Source organism: Trichosurus vulpecula, chromosome 1 (assembly GCF_011100635.1).
Source record: "Trichosurus vulpecula isolate mTriVul1 chromosome 1, mTriVul1.pri, whole genome shotgun sequence".
Taxonomy (NCBI): domain Eukaryota; kingdom Metazoa; phylum Chordata; class Mammalia; order Diprotodontia; family Phalangeridae; genus Trichosurus; species Trichosurus vulpecula.
The window spans coordinates 435818832-435837234 of NC_050573.1; the positions used below are offsets into that span (position 1 = coordinate 435818832).

Here is an 18403-nt window from a genome sequence, read left to right on the forward strand (position 1 = left end):
GAGCATGATTAGGAGTAATATGAAATCTGTCTGTAAAGATAGGTTGGAGCCAGATTTCAAAGGCATCTAAATGCCAAACAGAAAAGTTTGTAATTTATCCTAGAAGCAATAGAAAACCAATGAAACTTCTTGAGCAAGGGCATGGATCAAGAAAAACTAATTAGAAAGCTATCATCAAACAAAGGAATGATGGCCTGAACTGAGGTGATGACTGTATGAATATGAGAGATGTCGTGAAGGTAGAATCAGCAAGACTTGGCTACTGATTGGCTCTGGAGGAGGAGTGAAAGGTAAAAGTTGAGGATGACTCCCAAGTTTTGAACCTGAGTGGCTGGAGAAATAGTGGTGTCCTTAGTAGAATTAGGAAAGTTCAGAGATGAGATGGATTGAGGGGGAAAGGGAATGAGTTCTGTTTTGGACATGGATTGCGGTTTGGCAAGGCATGAGCTAAAATAGGACAAGGGGCAAGGGATTTGAGAGTTGAGGACAGGTTGTGTGTCTTGCAAACTCACATACATGTATACATGCATATATGGTTGTTGGTGGTGGTTGTTCTCGAAGAGGGCCAAAATGACATCACTATGTTAAGTTACTGTGTGGCTGACTGTAGCTGATCAGACCAGTACAAGCCCAGAATGCTCTACCACAGGTCAGGCATAAACAGTCTATGGAAACATTTGAGGTGTATTCTCTAAATTTGAGCATCTCAAATTTCTTTTGAGCTACTTCAATTCCACACCTTCTCTGATGAGGATACACATGGGTGGTCCTGTGCCAGTGTCTCCCATGTCACACAATCAATTCCAAAGTTCTTAAAAGAAACCTTGAGAGTGTCTTTATACAATTTTTTATGACCACCACATAAGAACTTGCCATATATAAAAGTCTTTCTGGCAAGCATACATTCATCGTTCAAACAATAAGCCTACCTCATCAGAGTAGCACTCTCTATAGTAGAGTTTGAACGCTTGGAAGTTTAGTTCAAGAAAGGACCTCAGTGTCCAGTATCTTATACTGCCAGGTGCTCTTCAGAATCCTCCTAAGACAATTCAGATGGAAATGATTCAGTTTCCTAGCATGGCTCTGGTATGCTATCCAGTTTTCACAGGCATACAACTTTGAGCTCAGCACGATAGCTCTGTAGACTTTCAGTTTGGTAGTCAAATACCTCTTCTCTCCCACATTTTCCTTTGGAGCTTCCTGAATACTGAGGTAGCTCTGGTAATCTGCACGTCAACCTCATTATCAACGTGTACATCCCTAGAAAGTATACTGCCAAGGTAAGTGAACTTATCCACAGCATTCAAAACTTCTCCATTAGCTATAACCAATGGTTCCACATATGGATGGTGTGGTGCTGGCTGATGGAGCACCTGTGTTTTCTTGATGTTAATTGTTAGGCCAAAATTAGCACAAGCAGCAAAGAATCGATCCATACTTTGTTACATCTCAGCTTCAGAGGCTACATTGAGTGCAGTCATCTGCAAACAAAAAATTATGCACCAATACTCCCTCTACTTTGATCTTGGCTTATGGCCTTAAAGTTGAAGAACTTACCATCAGCGCAGTAGCTGACCTCGATGCCATGTTCGGACCTCAACGAAGGAGTTTGACAACATGGCTAAAAACGTCATGCTAAAAAGCATGGGAGCAAGTACACAGCCTTATTTCACTCCATTGGTGAATGGGAAAGCTCAAGAGCATGGTCCATTATCCAGAGCCCAGGTAGGCATGCCAACATGAAACTGACATACAATACTGATGAACTTTTCCTGACAACCAAATTTTGACATGATTTTCCATAAGCCCTCACGACTGACAGTATCAAAGGCGTTGGTCAGATCTACAAATGTTGTATACAGACCTCTGTTCTGCTCTTGGTGTTTCTCCTGAAGTTGTCAGGCAGTAAATACCATATCAACTGTTCCTTGTCCATTTCTGAAGCCACACTGGCTCTTAGGTAAATGACCCCATCTTCCAGGTGATGGATCAGCTTATTAAGAAGGACTCTGGCAGGAATCTTGCCAGCAGTGACTAAGAGAGAGACTCACCCTGCCCTGCAATTGTCACAGGTCCATCTATTTCCTTTACCTTTATAGAGATGGACAATGGAGGTATCTTTGAACTCCTGGGGAATAACCTCATCTTGCTATGTAACCTAGAAAATTCCAGTCAGCTTTTGTACGAGCCATGGACACCCTTCCTCCTCCCACCTTGTAAATCTCAGCTGGAATAGAATCAGCATCAGGTGCTTTGCCACACAAAAGGAGTCTAATGGCATTTCAAAACCTTTTTTTCACTTGGAATTTCAGCTAAGGATGAATTACCTTCAAACTGAGGTAGATGATAGATCGTTTCCGCACTGATTGATGATGATGTGTTGAGAACACTATGGAAGTGTTCAACCTATCTCTCCAGGATCATGTCCTTAACACTAATCAATGTGGCTTCAACAGCGCTGAGTAGTTGAGATGCACCAAAAGTCTTTGGCCCATTCAGGGCATCATAAAAGTGCTTTTAATTGTTGCTATCAATGTAAAACTGAATTTCATCTGCATTCTTACTGAGCCAAGAATCCTGCATCTCTCTAAGCTTTTCTTGCACTTTACTTTTAATGGCATTAAATGCTGCCTTCTTATAGATAGATGAACTATCATGCTGGCAAACCCTGTGGAGTTCTCATTTTTCATTTAGCAGCTTTTATTATTTTCATCAAACCAGTCTTAATGTTTGCAAGTGTTCTGACCCAGGTGAGCTGCACTAAACCTCTGAAAGCTGCCCACTCCTTTTCTGCTCTACTGTTACCAACTGTGTGTTGGCTCAACTTTCCCTCCAAGTTAGCAATAAATTATTTCCACTCAGAAAATTGTGCTAACCTATTGACATTAATTCTTCTGGTAGTCATTTTGCCTTGAGACCACTACAAATTGTTTAATGAAAATATTTAGCTGGGAGAGGATAAGTCTATGATCAGTCCAGCACTCTACACCACATATTGCCTTCATCACTCTTACATCCTGTCTCTTCTCTTTACAATGACACAGTTTATTAAATGCTGGGCCATCTCCAGTTGTCCTGATCTATATCTTGCCACTAGACCCAGATGGCTCCAGAGGAGAAAGTCAGGCTGGTGACTTTACACAGCCCTCCCTCACTTAAACCCAATTCACTTGCAAATCACAGCATCATCTTCCTATGGTCATGGTCCTCTTTGAGAACTAAGGACAAACCACAAAACAATTCAGGCTATGCATCCCAAATATGGTTCTAGAAAGGAGTGAGAAATTGTCAGAGCTAAGCAGCTTCCCTGGCCCAGGTTGAAGTCTCTTAATCTGGATACTGAAGGAAGAATACTGTCAGAAAGTTCACTAGACATTTAAGGACCAGAAAGATTTTGTTTTAAATAAGAGTGAGTAACCAGAAAGCAAGTCGTAGAAGAGATCATGCTTAATAAATGCTTGGCTGAAAGATTGAGCTAACTGGGCTGAGGAGGGTGGGGTGGAGGAGACAGAAACTTTCTCCTCCTTCCTTTCAGGCAGATCTTTGCTTTAACCCTCCCTCTTCTGAACTTCAGAAATTTGTCTAGGGTTTAGCAATTGAAAGCCCCCAGAGGTGTGGCTAATTTGTTTGCTAAGCCAATGGATTGTTCCCTTCAGTACTCAGAGAAGTGTTCAAACTTCATAAAAGGATCAAATTAACCAGTGGTTGATCTATTTTATTGGTTCAATAGTTCTTACTTTCAATTTTATTAATCTTTCTTTTGATTTTCAGGATTTCCAATTTGGCATTTAATTGAGGATTTTTAATTTGATCTTTTTTCTAATTTTTTTAGTTGCATGCCCAACTCATTGATCTGCTCTTTCTCTAGTTTATTGATATGAGTTCAGAGATATAAATTTTCCTGAGTACTGCTTTGGCTACATCCCATAAATCTTGGTATGTTGTCTTATTGTTGTCTGTCTTTAATGAAATTATTGTTTCTATGATTTGTTCTTTGACTCACTCATTCTTTAGGATTATTTAGTTTTCAATTAATTTTAATATCTTTTCACTGCTCTTTATTGAATAATTGCATTGTTATCTGAAAAGGTTGCATTTAATATTTCTGCTCTTCTGCATTTTATTTTGAGGTTTTTATGCCCTAATACATGGTCATTTTTTGTGTAGGTGCTATGTACTGCTGAGAAAAAGGCATATTCCTTTCTATTCCTTAAGATTTCTCTAGAGGTCTATCATATCTAACTTTTCTAAAATTCTATTCACCTCCTTAACTTTTTTGTTGTTTATTTTGTAGTTAGATGTATCTAGTTCTGAGAGGGGAGAGTTGAGGTTTCCTATTATTGTATTTTTAGTGTCCATTTCCTTCTGTAACTCACTTAACTACTCCTTTATGAATCTGGATGCTATACCATTAGGCGCATATATGTTTAGTACTGATATTACTTCATTGTCTATGGTACCTTTTAGCAAGATGTACTTTCTTTCCTTAACTCTCTTAATTAGATTTTAGCTTTTGCTTTGTCTGAGATCACAATTACTACCCCTGCTTTTTTTTTCCACTTCGGTCTAAGAGTAATAGGTTGCGCTCCATCCCCTTACCTTTACTCTGTGTGTCTCTCTGCTTCAAATGTGTTGCTTGTAAACAAGATATTGTAGGATTCTGATTTTTAATCCACTCTGCTATCTAAATAAGTGCCTATGGTAATAGGTCTTCTGCATCTCTTCATTTGAAATAATTTAGCCCATTCTACCTCTCCCTTCCCTCTTCTCCCCAGTGTAACCTTCTTTCTCACCCTTTAATTCTGTTTGGTTTTTTTGGGTGGGATGGATATCATCCCATCAGTCAACTTATACCCACACCCTCTGTTTGCCTATGCCCCATCTAACTGCCCTAATAGTGATACAGTTCTTAAGAGTTAAAAGGGGTGTAAACGGTTTAACCTTATTGAATCCCTTTTGTTTTCTCTTTCCTATTTACCTTTTTATTCTTCCCTTGAGTCCTGCATTTGAAGATCAAATATTCATATGAAAATCAAACAGCTCTGGTCTTTTCATAAGAAATGCTTAAAAGTCCTGTATAACAGACAGTACCCAAATCCAGAGTATAGGTACCACCTACAGGAGAGTCCCTTGGGCTCAGGAGGCATTTTTTATTGTTAGAGAAATATCCTTTATCTTATAGTTTTGCAGCAATCTTTTTTTCATATAAGGGTATCTGAGTTTCAACCTTATCCTCATTTCAGCCACGCCAATATGTTTACATTGCCAGTACCCATTTATTAATTACTGCCTCCATGGTTTTTTTTTTAAATTTCTTTACCTAAAGTGCTCTTCTACTTGCTTCCACCTTTCTACGTACATAACTTCCTCTAAGATCCAGCTCAATTTTTCTCCTCCACAGAATGGAGGATAAGAAGTCATTGCACAAATATGGTGCAGTAAATTCACCATCCCAGGTTGGGGATAACAGAGAGGGAGAGGGGTTCTATTTAGCTATGGCTTGGATTAGTTGGCTTCTGAAAGCCAGCTAGATAGCAAAGTGGTTAGAATGCTGGACCTGAAATCTTATCTCAGATCCTAGCTGTGTGACTCTGGGCCAAATCACTCAACCTCCATCAGCTTCAGTTTCCTCAAATGCAAAGTGGGGATGATAACAGCACCTACCTCCCAGCGCTGTTGCGAGGATCAAATGACATAGTTGTAAAGCACTTAGCACAGTGCCTGGCACATAGCAAGCCCTTTTTAAATGTTAGCTATTATTATATTATTGAAATACTAGTTATCATCATAATTATTATTATGGAATGCTGTCATCATTATAGAAATAATAGTATCATTATTATCATTGTTATAGAAACATTAGTTATTATCATCACTATCATCATTATGGAAATACTAGCTGTTGTTATTTTAAAGGCCCTCCTAACTCAGAGATGCGTGATTCTGCACAGTTCTTCCGCAGTCATCACGTCATCAACCATCCATCTATCCGTCCGTCCGTCCGTCCGTCCATCCGTCCATCCGTCCATCCGTCCATCCATCCCTTCCTCCCGTGCTTTGCTCACAGAGATTCCTTGTGAGAATATAAAGGGAAAGTAACGGAAGAGAGACGCGGGGCGGGGCAGACAGGTAACTCTAGATCTTTTCCGAAGGTGGAGAGGAGGGTAGTGAAGGGCGGGGAAGGAGGAAGGGCTGGGGGTAAGGGGGGAAGCTGTTAGTATATGGTCCTCGGCGCAGGCGCACTGGGAGGAGGCCGCCCCGGCCCGGCCGGATGACGTGGCCTGGCAACGTTCACGCCGCTGCAACCTCGGGGTAACCCCGCGCCTCCTGAGCTCGAGCCGGAGCTGCAGCCCGAACCGCCGCTCGCGGCCTAGTGAGGCAGGCCTCTGAAGGCGCGCGTGGGGAGGGCCTACGAGGCCTCGGCCCGCTGCCATGGGCGAATGAAGGGCCGGGCCCGGCGGCGGCGGCGGGAGATGAGGACTGGCCGCGGCGGGGCCCGCGACAGCGGAGGCGGCGGCGGCTCCTGAGACACGCGCGGGATGGAGGAGAAATACAGCAGCCACGCGCTCGCCGGCGGCGGGAGCCTCGGGCCGGTGGACGTGCCCAGTGCTCGGTAAGTGCTGCCTTAGCCCGGGCCGCCCCTGGAGACCGGCCGCGAAATCCCCGGGAGGAGGACCCCCCACCCTTCCCCCCTCGCCACCCAGCCTCCCTGGGCCTCGGCAGCCGCGTCTGTAAAGACCCGGAGGGAGGCCCCCCCCCCCCACTTCCCCCCGGAAGCTCCCTCGGGCTGTGGACCCCCGCTGTGCCTCCTGGTTTCACTTTCGACCCGCCTAAATTTGCGTTTTGTTATTACGTCTGCACGTTCTTATACCATGAGCCGTTCACCCATTCCCCAGCTGTTGGGACCCCCTCGGCTTCCAGATCTTTGCCACCGGGGGGAGGGGAAGCAGTTCTAAATATTTTCATACGTTGCATCATTTTCCCCTTTCTCTGATCTTTTTCGCGGGGTAAAGACCTAATAGTGATATTGCTGGGTCAAAGGGTATGACAGCGTAATAACTTACGGGGCGTAGTGAGTAATTGCTTTCCAGATGAGTTGGACTCATTCACAACTCCATTAATAGTGCATTAAGGTGCCTCTTTTCCCACCGCCCTTCCCGCTCACTGCCCCCGTCCTCCGGCGTTTGTCAAGTCACGTTTTTTTGGTCCGCTGTCCCGGCAGGGATTTAACCCGAATACCGCCTATCATTGGGGTAGAAAATCCACCGGTCTGCAGGGTTACTCCCGAAGTGCTGTGAAATATTTCTGCACTTGCATATCTAAGTGTTATATGGACAAATGTTTATATGGTCTAATTAATCCTCATATAATTTGTCTTGAAAAGAGATTTGGGGGAAGGTATGATTATCTCCTTCAGATGAAGGCATCCTAGTTAAAGAGACTGACTTCCCCAAGGCCATAAAACCGGGACAGTTTTGGCAACAATACACTATATTCGTATGATTCTATGGTCGACCTAGTTTTGTGCTGAATCCCATTTATATGGGACTTTTGCGAAAAGAGAGACAGAGATTTTGCATAAGTGAGTACATTCTCCAGTAGTTTTTAATGTAATTATTACAGTGCAAGATAAGCAAAACAAATAAAATCATATGCTAAGTACCTGATGTTTATGGGCAAAGAGCTCCTGATATCTAGGGGAATGGATTTGGAGGAGGGGGGAATAACTCATCTTCCCATCAGATTGACAGGCATCGAACATGGTAGATGGTTTAGAGGGGTCTCTAAACATTGAGGTCTCTCTCCTCTTTCTGCCATTTCTCCTCCAAACTTTTTTTTGTTCCACCTTTATCATCCTTCTCTTCTTCCCAGCCATCTCCAGACTATGCTCATATTTCCCCTACCTTCACCAAATCCTCACTTTATCCATCCATCCCTTTTAGTCATCATACCATATCTCTCCTCTCTTTTGTGGCCAAACTCCTTTTTGGCCTTCAATAATAGGAGCCTCTAAACTCCTTTTGGAGATCTGTAATAGGAACCTCCACTTCCTTTTTTTCAGCCCTTCTATAGTCTTTTTATCTGGCTTTTGACTTCATTCAACCCAGACTGGCTAGAGTTGCCAATAATCTCCTAATTTCCAAATCTAATGACCTTTTCTCAATCTTCACCCTTGCCCTGCCTTCTTCGCCATGATATTATCTTCTCTCTAAATAATCTTCTCTGGTGGTTCTCCTGCATTTCTGACGCCTTCAGTCTGGATCTTTACTGAATCTTCATCCAGGTTACATCTACTAACCATGGGTGTACCGCAAGAATCTGTCTTGTACTTTCTTCCTCTACTATTTTGCTTGGTGATTTCATCAACTGCCATGAATTCAATTTTCTTTATGTAGATGATTCTCAAATCTATTAAAGTAGCCCTTACCCCTCTCTCTTAGCACCAAGTATTGCATCTCCAACTGCCCTTTGGACATCTCAGACTAGAGATCCTGTAGACATTTTAAATTCAACATGTTCAAAACTGTATTCATTATGCTTCTCTCCCTATCCTATTCCCCCTCTCCCCCAGACTTTCCATTCCTAACTTTTCTATTACTGTCATGGGCACCACATATACATCAGTTGTTCAGATCCTGTCAGTTTTACGTCTCTTATATATACCCTCTTCTCTCCTCTGACACTGCTACCATCTTGGTGCCTGCCTATATCTTGCCTGGATTATTGTAGTAGCCTTCTGATTAGTCTTCTTACCTCAAGTCACTCCCCACCCCACCCTACCCCACCCCCTTCAGTTTATCTTCCCCTCAGCTATCAGAATGATCTTCCTAACATGCAGATCTGGCCCTGTCACCTTTCTTTAGTAAACACCAATGGTTCTCCTTGACCTCTAGGATCAAATATAAAATTTTCTTTTTGGCTTTTAAAACCCTTTATAACCTGACTACTCCCTGCTTTTCCACACTTTCTTAAACCCTTCTTCCCTCCACATACTCTGATCTAGGAACACTGTCCTTGTTGTTGTTCAGATTCAGTCACGTCAGCCTGTGTGCAATCTTTCTTTTTTCAAAGTTTTTTATGGGTATTAGGAACCTGAGAAGACATTGTATACCATATAATGGAGCTCCTTATCCTCACTACAGGCTAGTATATTTGGAGATTTTTTTACAGCTATGAATGGGGAGTCCTGTTTCTGCACTTAGTTGATAACTGTCCCTCTTTGCTGCAGACGCTCATCAGCATTTAGTCTTTAGCTTAAGCATGTTACTGGATTCAATTAGAAATTAAGCTAATTTTTTGCTGAAATTTGCTTGGAATATAATTATGAATAAAGAAGCTTAAGCAAATAAATAGTAAAATTTCAAAGTTATCCTTGCATCTGACTCTTCTATCTCAGTCACCTGTGCTATCTGTTCATGTGTCTATTCACCAAGGCACACTTTAATGTGAAAATTAAGTGACGATGGCTTGTCCTGGAAAGGCAAGTTAAGTCATTAACTTCTCTAAACTTCAGTTCTTCGTTCTGTAAAACCAGGGAAAAAAGCTCTACTACTTATCCACCTTCTAGCTACGTATATATCAAAATTTTCAAATTTTACAAGGCTAGTGTAAATATTAAATAATTCAGTTGATTGAAATCTAGTACTAGTGTTCTATACAGACCATAAGGCACATTCCCTACTCCTCTGGTATCATGTAGTCAAGTAAGTTTATTCCCAATTGCATACTACTTTATTATCAATAAGAAGTGTATCGTTGTGAAGGAACTACTCTGTAAACTTTCAAGTGCAGTGTAAACGTGAGTTATTACAGTCCTGTTGGGAAAGTAATTAATATCAAAATAACTATTAAGACTAATTAGAATAGCTCTGTGACAGAGGGGTACAAAGAAGGGCCATGAGAGTTGAAAGGAGAGATTATTTGAAGGCTAGATGCTAGCCCCATTGTGGAAGGAATTACAGGTCTGTATTTAATAGCTTCTAAGGGCCTTCTAACTCTGAAAGTCTGTCATCCCCTCTCATGTCTAGTTCCTAAGTCTTGAAGAGTCTATCTGCACAACTTCTGTAAATCTATCCTCTTTTCTCCACTCCCACAGTCACCATCATGGTTTAAGCCCTCATCAACTCTTTGTGGACTACTACAATAGACTCCTAACTGGCTTCCCTTATTTCAGTCTTTCCCCTTACCCATAAAGGTGCTAAAATAATCTTCAGAAGGACAGATCTGACTTCCTTGTTCAAGAACTCTTAATTGGCTCCTTACTTTTCTGGAATAAAATACGGACTTCTTAGCCTGACAGTTAAGACCCTTCGCAGTTTACATTTCCAGGTCAAACTGGACTACTAGATTGCACACAGTCTGTCCTTCAGTTACCCATCATTCTTGCTACATGATTAGCCCATATCTTTTTTCTAGTCATATATTTCTCTGATGCCATCCTTAAGTTACTTCTGCGTGATTCTTTATAATATGTTGTCTCATACCAGCCATATACCTTTTCGTTGCACTTTAAGTGATCCTCAGTTTCACTTATTTGGAGACTGTCACATTCCATAACTTATACATATTCAGTATCACCAGAAGAATTGGGGGGTCTTTAGGCAGAGATTGAACCTGTGATTTTATTCACAGAGTTCCTAGTGAGGAACTTCTCTGTCATTGCAAATCAGCACTTTCTCTTGAAGTTACAACTATGGAGAGTTTCTTAGGACACTGAGCAGAAGTGACTTGCCCAGAATAACAACCAGTGTGTGTCAGAGGCAGGACTTAAACCCAGCTATCTTACTGTGCATGCTGCCTCTCATCACAAGAAGAATATTGGTGTTTAAAAAAATATATATATGGTCCTTTGTTTCAGGAGAAGCTTGGGGTCATTAAAAGTCTATACACTTTCTCAGCAGCAATCCAGTTGGCTCTCCAGTATAGTTCTATACAGTACTGTTTAGTGTTTATCCAAGACACATGTGCTAATGGATGAACTCTATGGACTCACCATCCTACTGAATACTGTAGTCTCTACAATAGGCATTCTTCATTTACTTATTTATTTTTCAGGGTAGATAGTTAAGTCAAACTCTGTTGAATGAAGGAGATCCTGTCATGTTCTGCAGACTGATATAGGCAATGTAATGTCATTGGCAAAAAAAGAACATCTGGAGGATTTCACCATCTATAGAGAATTCCTCTTTCATTTGGACTTTGTGCTCATCCAGTCTCCATGACCGTTATGAAACACCATTGGCAAGCTTACTCCTGTTTCATATCTGGCTAAATACTAATAATAAGAACTAGTAACGAGAAGCTGCTATTTTTATGGAGTCAGGTAGTTTTATACATGAGAAATATGCATGAGACACCTTGAAGAAGAGCATCTTTACTAAATAAATTCACTTTTATAGTCAACAAACAGTAAGCACAGTGGAATCTTGTACTCTCTATTCCCTTTGAGTCACTTGTGTGATGATAAACTTATGAACCACTGTAGAATACTGTTTGTGGAAACTTGCTAGTTCCCTTCCTGTACTTTCATCAAGGAAATCCCCAATATATCTGTAAATTATTCTCATAAAAAGCTCATGTACCAATTTCACATTGATAAAGGAAGGTCTCTCAGCAGGAGCTCTCTTTGTGAATAAAATCACAGGTCCATTCTTTCCCTAAAGACCCCCAAATTCTCCTGGTGTTATTGTATGGATAAAAGTAGGTATGTGGATCATTAGTCTCTTTGTGATAATATTAAAGTCTAAGGTTTTTCCACGTCTTTCTTATCTTCCCCTGTTTAAAGATACATTGAGAATCAATAACTCAGCACTTCAGAATTGTCACGTCCATCACGGACCTACACTGTTTATGCTTGATCTCTTTTGTTTTCCCTAGCTATTCTTTAGTGCATTTCCATGTACTTATGCAGAGCATCCAAATCTATCAGTTTAGCAACCAAATGTGGTAGCTCCCCTGCCTTTGATGATGAAAAATGTTATATAAATCTATATGGGTCTTTCACATGTTTTGTTGTTGTCTTCCAATTTTGTCCTTAAATGCCCTTGAGATGACTTGCTCAGTTGAATCTTTCACTGAGCTTTCTATAAACTTTTTTGATCCACTACTTTTTACTATTGATATCTCAGTGCTATTCCTAATCTTCTGCCATCCTCCATACATGAATTGATATTCTAAACTGCCATTATCTTTCCTATGCTTCCATTTGGCAGATGGATCACGTTTGGTGGTAGAAATGGTTTCTAGCCTCTTTTGGCCTTTTTAATGACTGTTGTATATCTATGAGACTTATTTAGGAAATGATTATAATTTGCATCCATGTCTGTTCTTCCAACCATTTCCCACTTTTTTTTTTTGGCATCAGCAGCTACTTTAAATAGATCAGATTAGATTTGTTTTAGTTGCATGTCACATACCTTCTAATTTTTATTCTTTTAATTGATATTTTGATCTTTGTCTCTAGCAAGTTAATAGTCTAGCCATATACAGATAGCTTATTCAGGAATGATTCCCGCATTAGTAACAGTAACTTCCTTATCAAATCCTAAAATATAGAAATGGTTGTATAATCGTTTATTGAGTTCCTTCTAACAATGCAGAATGCAGCCCATCCATGCCATCCCCCTCCACTTTGACTTTTGTCTACATTCTATCACAGAGGCTCCATCTAACATGTTGGCAGCCTTCTCTGCTTTCTCCTAACATTTCAAGGGTATCAGTGGATCATGCTGGCTGGCTGTTATCCCTTGTTCTTGCCACATGACCAGCTCATCTTTTCATTATCTTGACATTTTTTAATACCTTCAGAATTTTTCGTTGTTTATGTGTTACAGCCCATTTGCAACCACAACATGTCTCTCCGTTGCCCTCTGTTCAATACTCATTTTTATTATTTAGAGGCAGTTGTATCCCACAACCTTCTGCCATTTAGCAACACCAGTAGATGTTTAGTATTAGAAAGATTGGCCCTTTGTTTTCACAGGAAACTTGGGGCATTTTCGTAAAAGCAGTTCAGCCTACTCTTCCTTTCCTTTTCAGCTCTGAGCTCAGCTTGTCAGTCTGTACTTTCCATCCCAGATATGCATAATGATGAACAAATTTTCTAAGGTAGCTGTCCAAGTGATGTTGAAATCTGAACAATAGACATTTTTCCTTCATTTGGTTATTCCTGTGTGGATAGACAGGCCAGACTCCTCTAGAAGCTTTTTCCCCCCTGATGTTTATTATCAGAAGGTCATTGAACAAAGAAGTATTTCTCTCTCAAAAGAATCTCAAATTCAATGTCTGAATGAGGCACACCTTGTTTAAAAAAAAACAACTTGTAAGATGTCATTTTGTTCTATAAAATCAAATGATTTTTCATAACCAACAAATGACAAGCATAATGAGATCTTATATTCTCTACATCTTTCAGTTGTTAAATGATCAAGATATGATTCATTGCTAAATATTGTTTGTGAATATTCCCCATAAATATCCTCATTAAAGATGCCTTCAATTCATGTATAGATGACACATAGAAATTGTATATAAATAAAATGAGAGAGTAGACATACAGATGGGTTGTTTTTGGTGTTTTCTCAGGTTGCTATTTTGTTGTTGTTATTAATAAAGTCTGTGACTTCTTTGGTATCTTCCCATCATGCAGATACCTTTTATTCCTGAATATGCTCAAAACTGTCACCTCCAGCACAGATTTCTTCTGTATGCCCTTTGTCTGTTACAGATGATTTCTCCATTATTTTTTTTCTTTAATGCCATTTCTAACTCCTGTAAGCATAGTCAGTACTATGGTTGTAGGGTCTAAGTTCATGATGGAGAAAAGAATTTATTGAGATGATTTTTTGGTAAATATTTTTCATTTTTACTCTGTTTACATGGTCCTTTTATTTTTATCTTTGAATGCCTGTGGGTTGAGTTTGTTTAGTTGGATATCTTGCCAAGTTTTTTTTTTTAAACAAGTTTCAAACATCCACTGCTTCTTTCTGTTTTATGATATGATGAACTACTTATAATTGTCCCAGCCTCTTTATTCCTAAGGTATTACAGACCATATACCTTTGGTAGCTCAGTCAAGTCAGTAAGCATTTTTAAAGCACCTACTATCTGTCAGTCACTGTGCTAAGTGCTGGGGATACAAAGAAAGGCAAAAGACAGTCCCTGCCCTCAAGAGATTACAATCTAATGGGGGAAGACTGCACACTAAAGGAAGCTGGAGATAGGGGTAGGGGAAAGAACCTGCCATAGGAGTATGATGGAGAAATCCAAAGGCTGTAGCTGAGTGGGAAATGAAAAGATGGCTCGTTAAATGGAGATTTTAGGAGCTTTCTACCTTCCAATCAGAGGGATGGAGAGACCCCAGAGGCAGAGGGTATTGGGGTGAGTTCCAGGGCTAAAGTGATTTTGCAGGATGTAGGGGTTTCCAGAAGTCAAGAGGGTTACAGCTAGGTGGGAAATAAAGCTGTGGGTAGGAGATGTAATAGAATTACCTCCCAAAAAAATGTTTTGTAAAGCTTTGACAGGTAGTAGAAGCAATTATAAAAGACAAAGTAGACAACTTTATTACACCAAATTAAAAAGCTTTTGCATGAACATAATGCACAGTCAAGTTTGTAAGAGTTTGATTTCCAAGGTACACAATTTTATTTACACACACACCCCAAAAGCCAGTAGATAAGTGGTCAAAAGATATGAACAAACAATTCTCAAGAGAATTGTAAACTATTAACAACCAGATAAAAGAATGCTCTGTCACTAATAAGTGCAAATCAAAACAACCCAGAGGTTTCACCTCATAAGCCGCAAATTGGCAAAGATAAACACACTGGTGGATTGTTGTTGTAGTTATGTATCACTACAGCTGTTTTGGGAAGCAACAGGAAGTTATATAAATAAAATCACTAAAATGTCCATACCTTTTGACTGAGAGGTTCTGCTACTGGACCCAAGTAGGCCACTGATAAGAAGAAAATCTTCATATACACAAAAATATTTATAGCAGCACTTTTTGTCTTAAAGTGTCAGGGGGGAGAAGATGCCCATCAGACTAGGGAATAGCTGAACAGATTGTAGTATGTGATTATGATGGAATTTTACTGTGCTGTAAAAAGATGAAGGAAATTGAGTCAGCAAACATTTATTAAGCAGTGAGGATAGAGAGAGTGACCAAAAAACAGCCCCTGCTGTCATGGAGCTTACAGTCTAATGGGTGAGGCAACATGCAAACAATTATTGACAAACAAACTGTATTCAGGCTAAATTGGAAATAATCTGCAGATGGAAGGCACTAGCATTAGGAGGATCGGGACAGGCTTCCTATAGATGGTAGTTTTAACTGGAACTTGAAGGAAGCCAGGAGGTGGAAATGAGTGAAAACATTTCAAGCATAAGAGACGGCCACTGAAAAGCTCTGGAATTGGTCTATTGACTGTCCCTTGCAAGGAACCACTGGGAGGCCAGTGTCACTGGATCAAAAAGTACATGGAGTGGTGTAAGGTGTAAAAAAGGCTGGAAAGGTAGGTGGGGGCTGGGTTATGAAGCACTTTAAATGCTGATTTTAGATTTGATCCTGGAGGTGATAGAGTCATTTTATTGAATGGGGGTGGAGAGTGACATGGTCAGATGTGTGCTTTAGGAAGCTCATTCTGATAGGTAAGTGGAGAGTGGACTGGGGTAGGGAGAGATTTGTAATAGATAAACCAACTGACATGATTGTTGCAATAGTCTAGGAATGATGTGATGAGGGCCTGAACCAGGGTAGTAGTGTCAGGAGGGAAGGGAACATATGCAGGAGGTGTTAACGAATCAGTTGGCTTTGGCAGCAGATATGAGGGATGAAAGAAGTCCAGGATGACACCTTGTTTGCAATCCTGGGCCCCTTAACAGAAATAGAGAAGTTATGAAGAGGAGTACGGGAGGGGAGGAAGGGGAAGGATGTAATGTGTTCAATTTTGAACATGCTGTCAGTAGAAGGGAGAGATTGAAACTTAGAGAGTGGGGATAATAAAGGGGACAGTCTTCTAGAGAAAATGGGGTGAAATGGGATCCTTGGGCATGTAGATGAGTTTGCCTTGGCAAGGAGAAAGCCCACCTTATGTGAGACAGGGGTGAAGGAAGAAACCGTAGTGGCAAAAGGCATCTGGGTGATAAGAGATGAAGGGAAGGGGAGAAGAGGGAACTCTCAGGAAGTGGCTTTTTTTTTCTGTAAATAATGAGTCAAAGTTCTTAGTTGAGAAGGGGGTGGGGCAGTGGGGATGAACAGTTTGGAGGTGCTGCTGTGGTAAGGGGGGTTGGGAATTAATTAGGGAAGTGTAAAAGGATTGCTTGCACCAGCAAGGCCTTGGTTTGAGATTATGAAACAAATTTGTAGTGGGGAAGGGGAAAGGAGTAAACATTAATTAAGCGCTTATCATGTGCTGGGCACACATTTTTAATCTCATTTAATCTTTACAGCAACTCTGAGAGGTAGGCTCCATTGTTCTCCCCATTTTACAGATGAGGAAATTGAAGCTAAGAGAGGTTAAGAGATTTGCCTAGGGTCACACAGCCAAGATGCATCAGGGGCAGGATTCATACAAAGGTCTTCCTGACTCCAAATTTTCCACTGTCCACTATATCACCCAAATTTATCTCCTTACCCTGCCAAAAAATATGTGCCCAATGACTGAGAACTATCTGAATAGGTTGTGGGATATGAGTGTAATAGAATGAATTTTAAAAGCATTTATTAAATAATAATGTGGCAATCACTATGCTAAACACAGGAAATGCAAATACAAAAATAAGAGTCTCCACCCTCAAGGAACTTAAATTCTGATGAGGAAAAACAGTATATGGTAGTGACCTAAGAGGTTGTTGTTTGTCCTTCGTTCCCAAAGAGGACCATAACATTAGGGTGGTGCTGCCATGACATGCAGTTGAATTGGATTTAAGTGAGGGAGCGCTGTGCAAAGTCACCAGCCTCACTTTTCTCCTCCGGAGCTGTCTGGGTCCAGTGGTAAGATACAAATCAGGATGACTGGAGATGGCCCTCGACCTAGGAAGTATATTTTGGTTTAAGCAGTTATAAGAATGTTGGGGCAGAACCCACAGAACAGAAGAGGGAAGCAGGGCTCCAGCCCAGGACAGCCTGGATGGTCTCTGGGTGAGGTCTATTCCGCACGGAGCCAGGAGCTGGGAGCTGGGAATGGAGTGGAGCAGAGCCCAGCCTGAGCGGCGTGGACGAACAAGACCAGCAACCGGGCAGAGCATGCCCTAGCGCCCTGATTCAGTGAGCTGCGGCAGTTACGAGACTTCTCTACCCACAAACACCAAAGACTGCTGAGAAGGTTAGTGGGAAAAGCTGCGGGAGTGGAAGGAGTTTGCAGAAGGAGTTCCCGGTTCGGCTTCCAGCCCCGGGGGCAGCGGAGGTGGGGCAGCTACGGCTGCTGCTGCTTCCGGCTCCAGGCCCACCTGGTGGGAGGAATTAAGTGGCGGATCAGAGCAGGGGTGCACAGCCTGCCGAAGATCTAAGTCCAGTTCAGGTTGGGGGTTCTTGGGGAAGGAGCAGTGCGGGTCTGACAGAGCTGGCACCTCCCCCCCAAACGTGGAACATAGAACTCTATAGTCTACAAGCAGTCTTACCCCACTGAAAAACTCAAAGGTCAAGTTAGTTGTCTGGGAATATGGCCAGGCCGCGAAAACGCACCGAGATTCAGTCTCAGACTTTGCATTCTTTTTTTGCTGACAAAGAAGACCAAAACATATAGCCTAAAGAAGTCAATAAAGTGCAAGAGCCTACACCAACAGCCTCCAAGAAAAACATGAACTGGTCCCAGGCCATGGAAGAGCTCAAAAAGGATTTGGAAAAGCAAGTTAGAGAAGTAGAGGAAAAATTGGGAAGAGAAATGAGAAGGATGCCAGAAAACCATGAAAAACAAGTTAATGACTTGCTAAAGGAGACCCAAAAAAATACTGAAAAATACACTGAAGAAAACAACACCTTAAAAAGCAGACTAAATCAAATGGCAAAAGAGCTCCAAAAAGCCAATGAGGAGAAGAATTCCTTGAAAGGCAGAATTAGCCAAATGGAAAAGGAGGTCCAAAAGACCACTGAAGAAAATACTACTTTAAAAATTAGATTGGAGCAAGTGGAAGCTAGTGACTTTATGAGAAATCAAGATATTATAAAACAGAACCAAAGGAATGAAAAAATGGAAGACAGTGTGAAATATCTCCTTGGAAAAACCACTGACCTGGAAAACAGATCCAGGAGAGATAATTTAAAAATAATTGGACTACCTGAAAGCCATGATCAAAAAAAGAGCCTAGATATCATCTTTCAAGAAATTATCAAGGAGAACTGCCCTGATATTCTAGAGCCCAGGGCAAAATAGAAATTGAAAGAATCCATCGATCGCCTCCT

At 41.2% G+C, this 18403-nt stretch overlaps 1 protein-coding gene across 1 annotated transcript in view; it reads left to right on the plus strand.

Annotated features, from left to right (window-relative positions):
* The first annotated feature begins 6244 nt into the window (after positions 1–6244).
* The window catches only part of SLC30A5 (solute carrier family 30 member 5), a 55753-nt gene continuing 43594 nt past the window's right edge, over positions 6245–18403 (plus strand). The window contains exon 1 of the mRNA XM_036766541.1: positions 6245–6613. Within this exon, the coding sequence (XP_036622436.1) occupies positions 6540–6613 (74 nt within the window). The 5' untranslated portion in view covers positions 6245–6539. The remainder of the gene's footprint in view (positions 6614–18403) is intronic.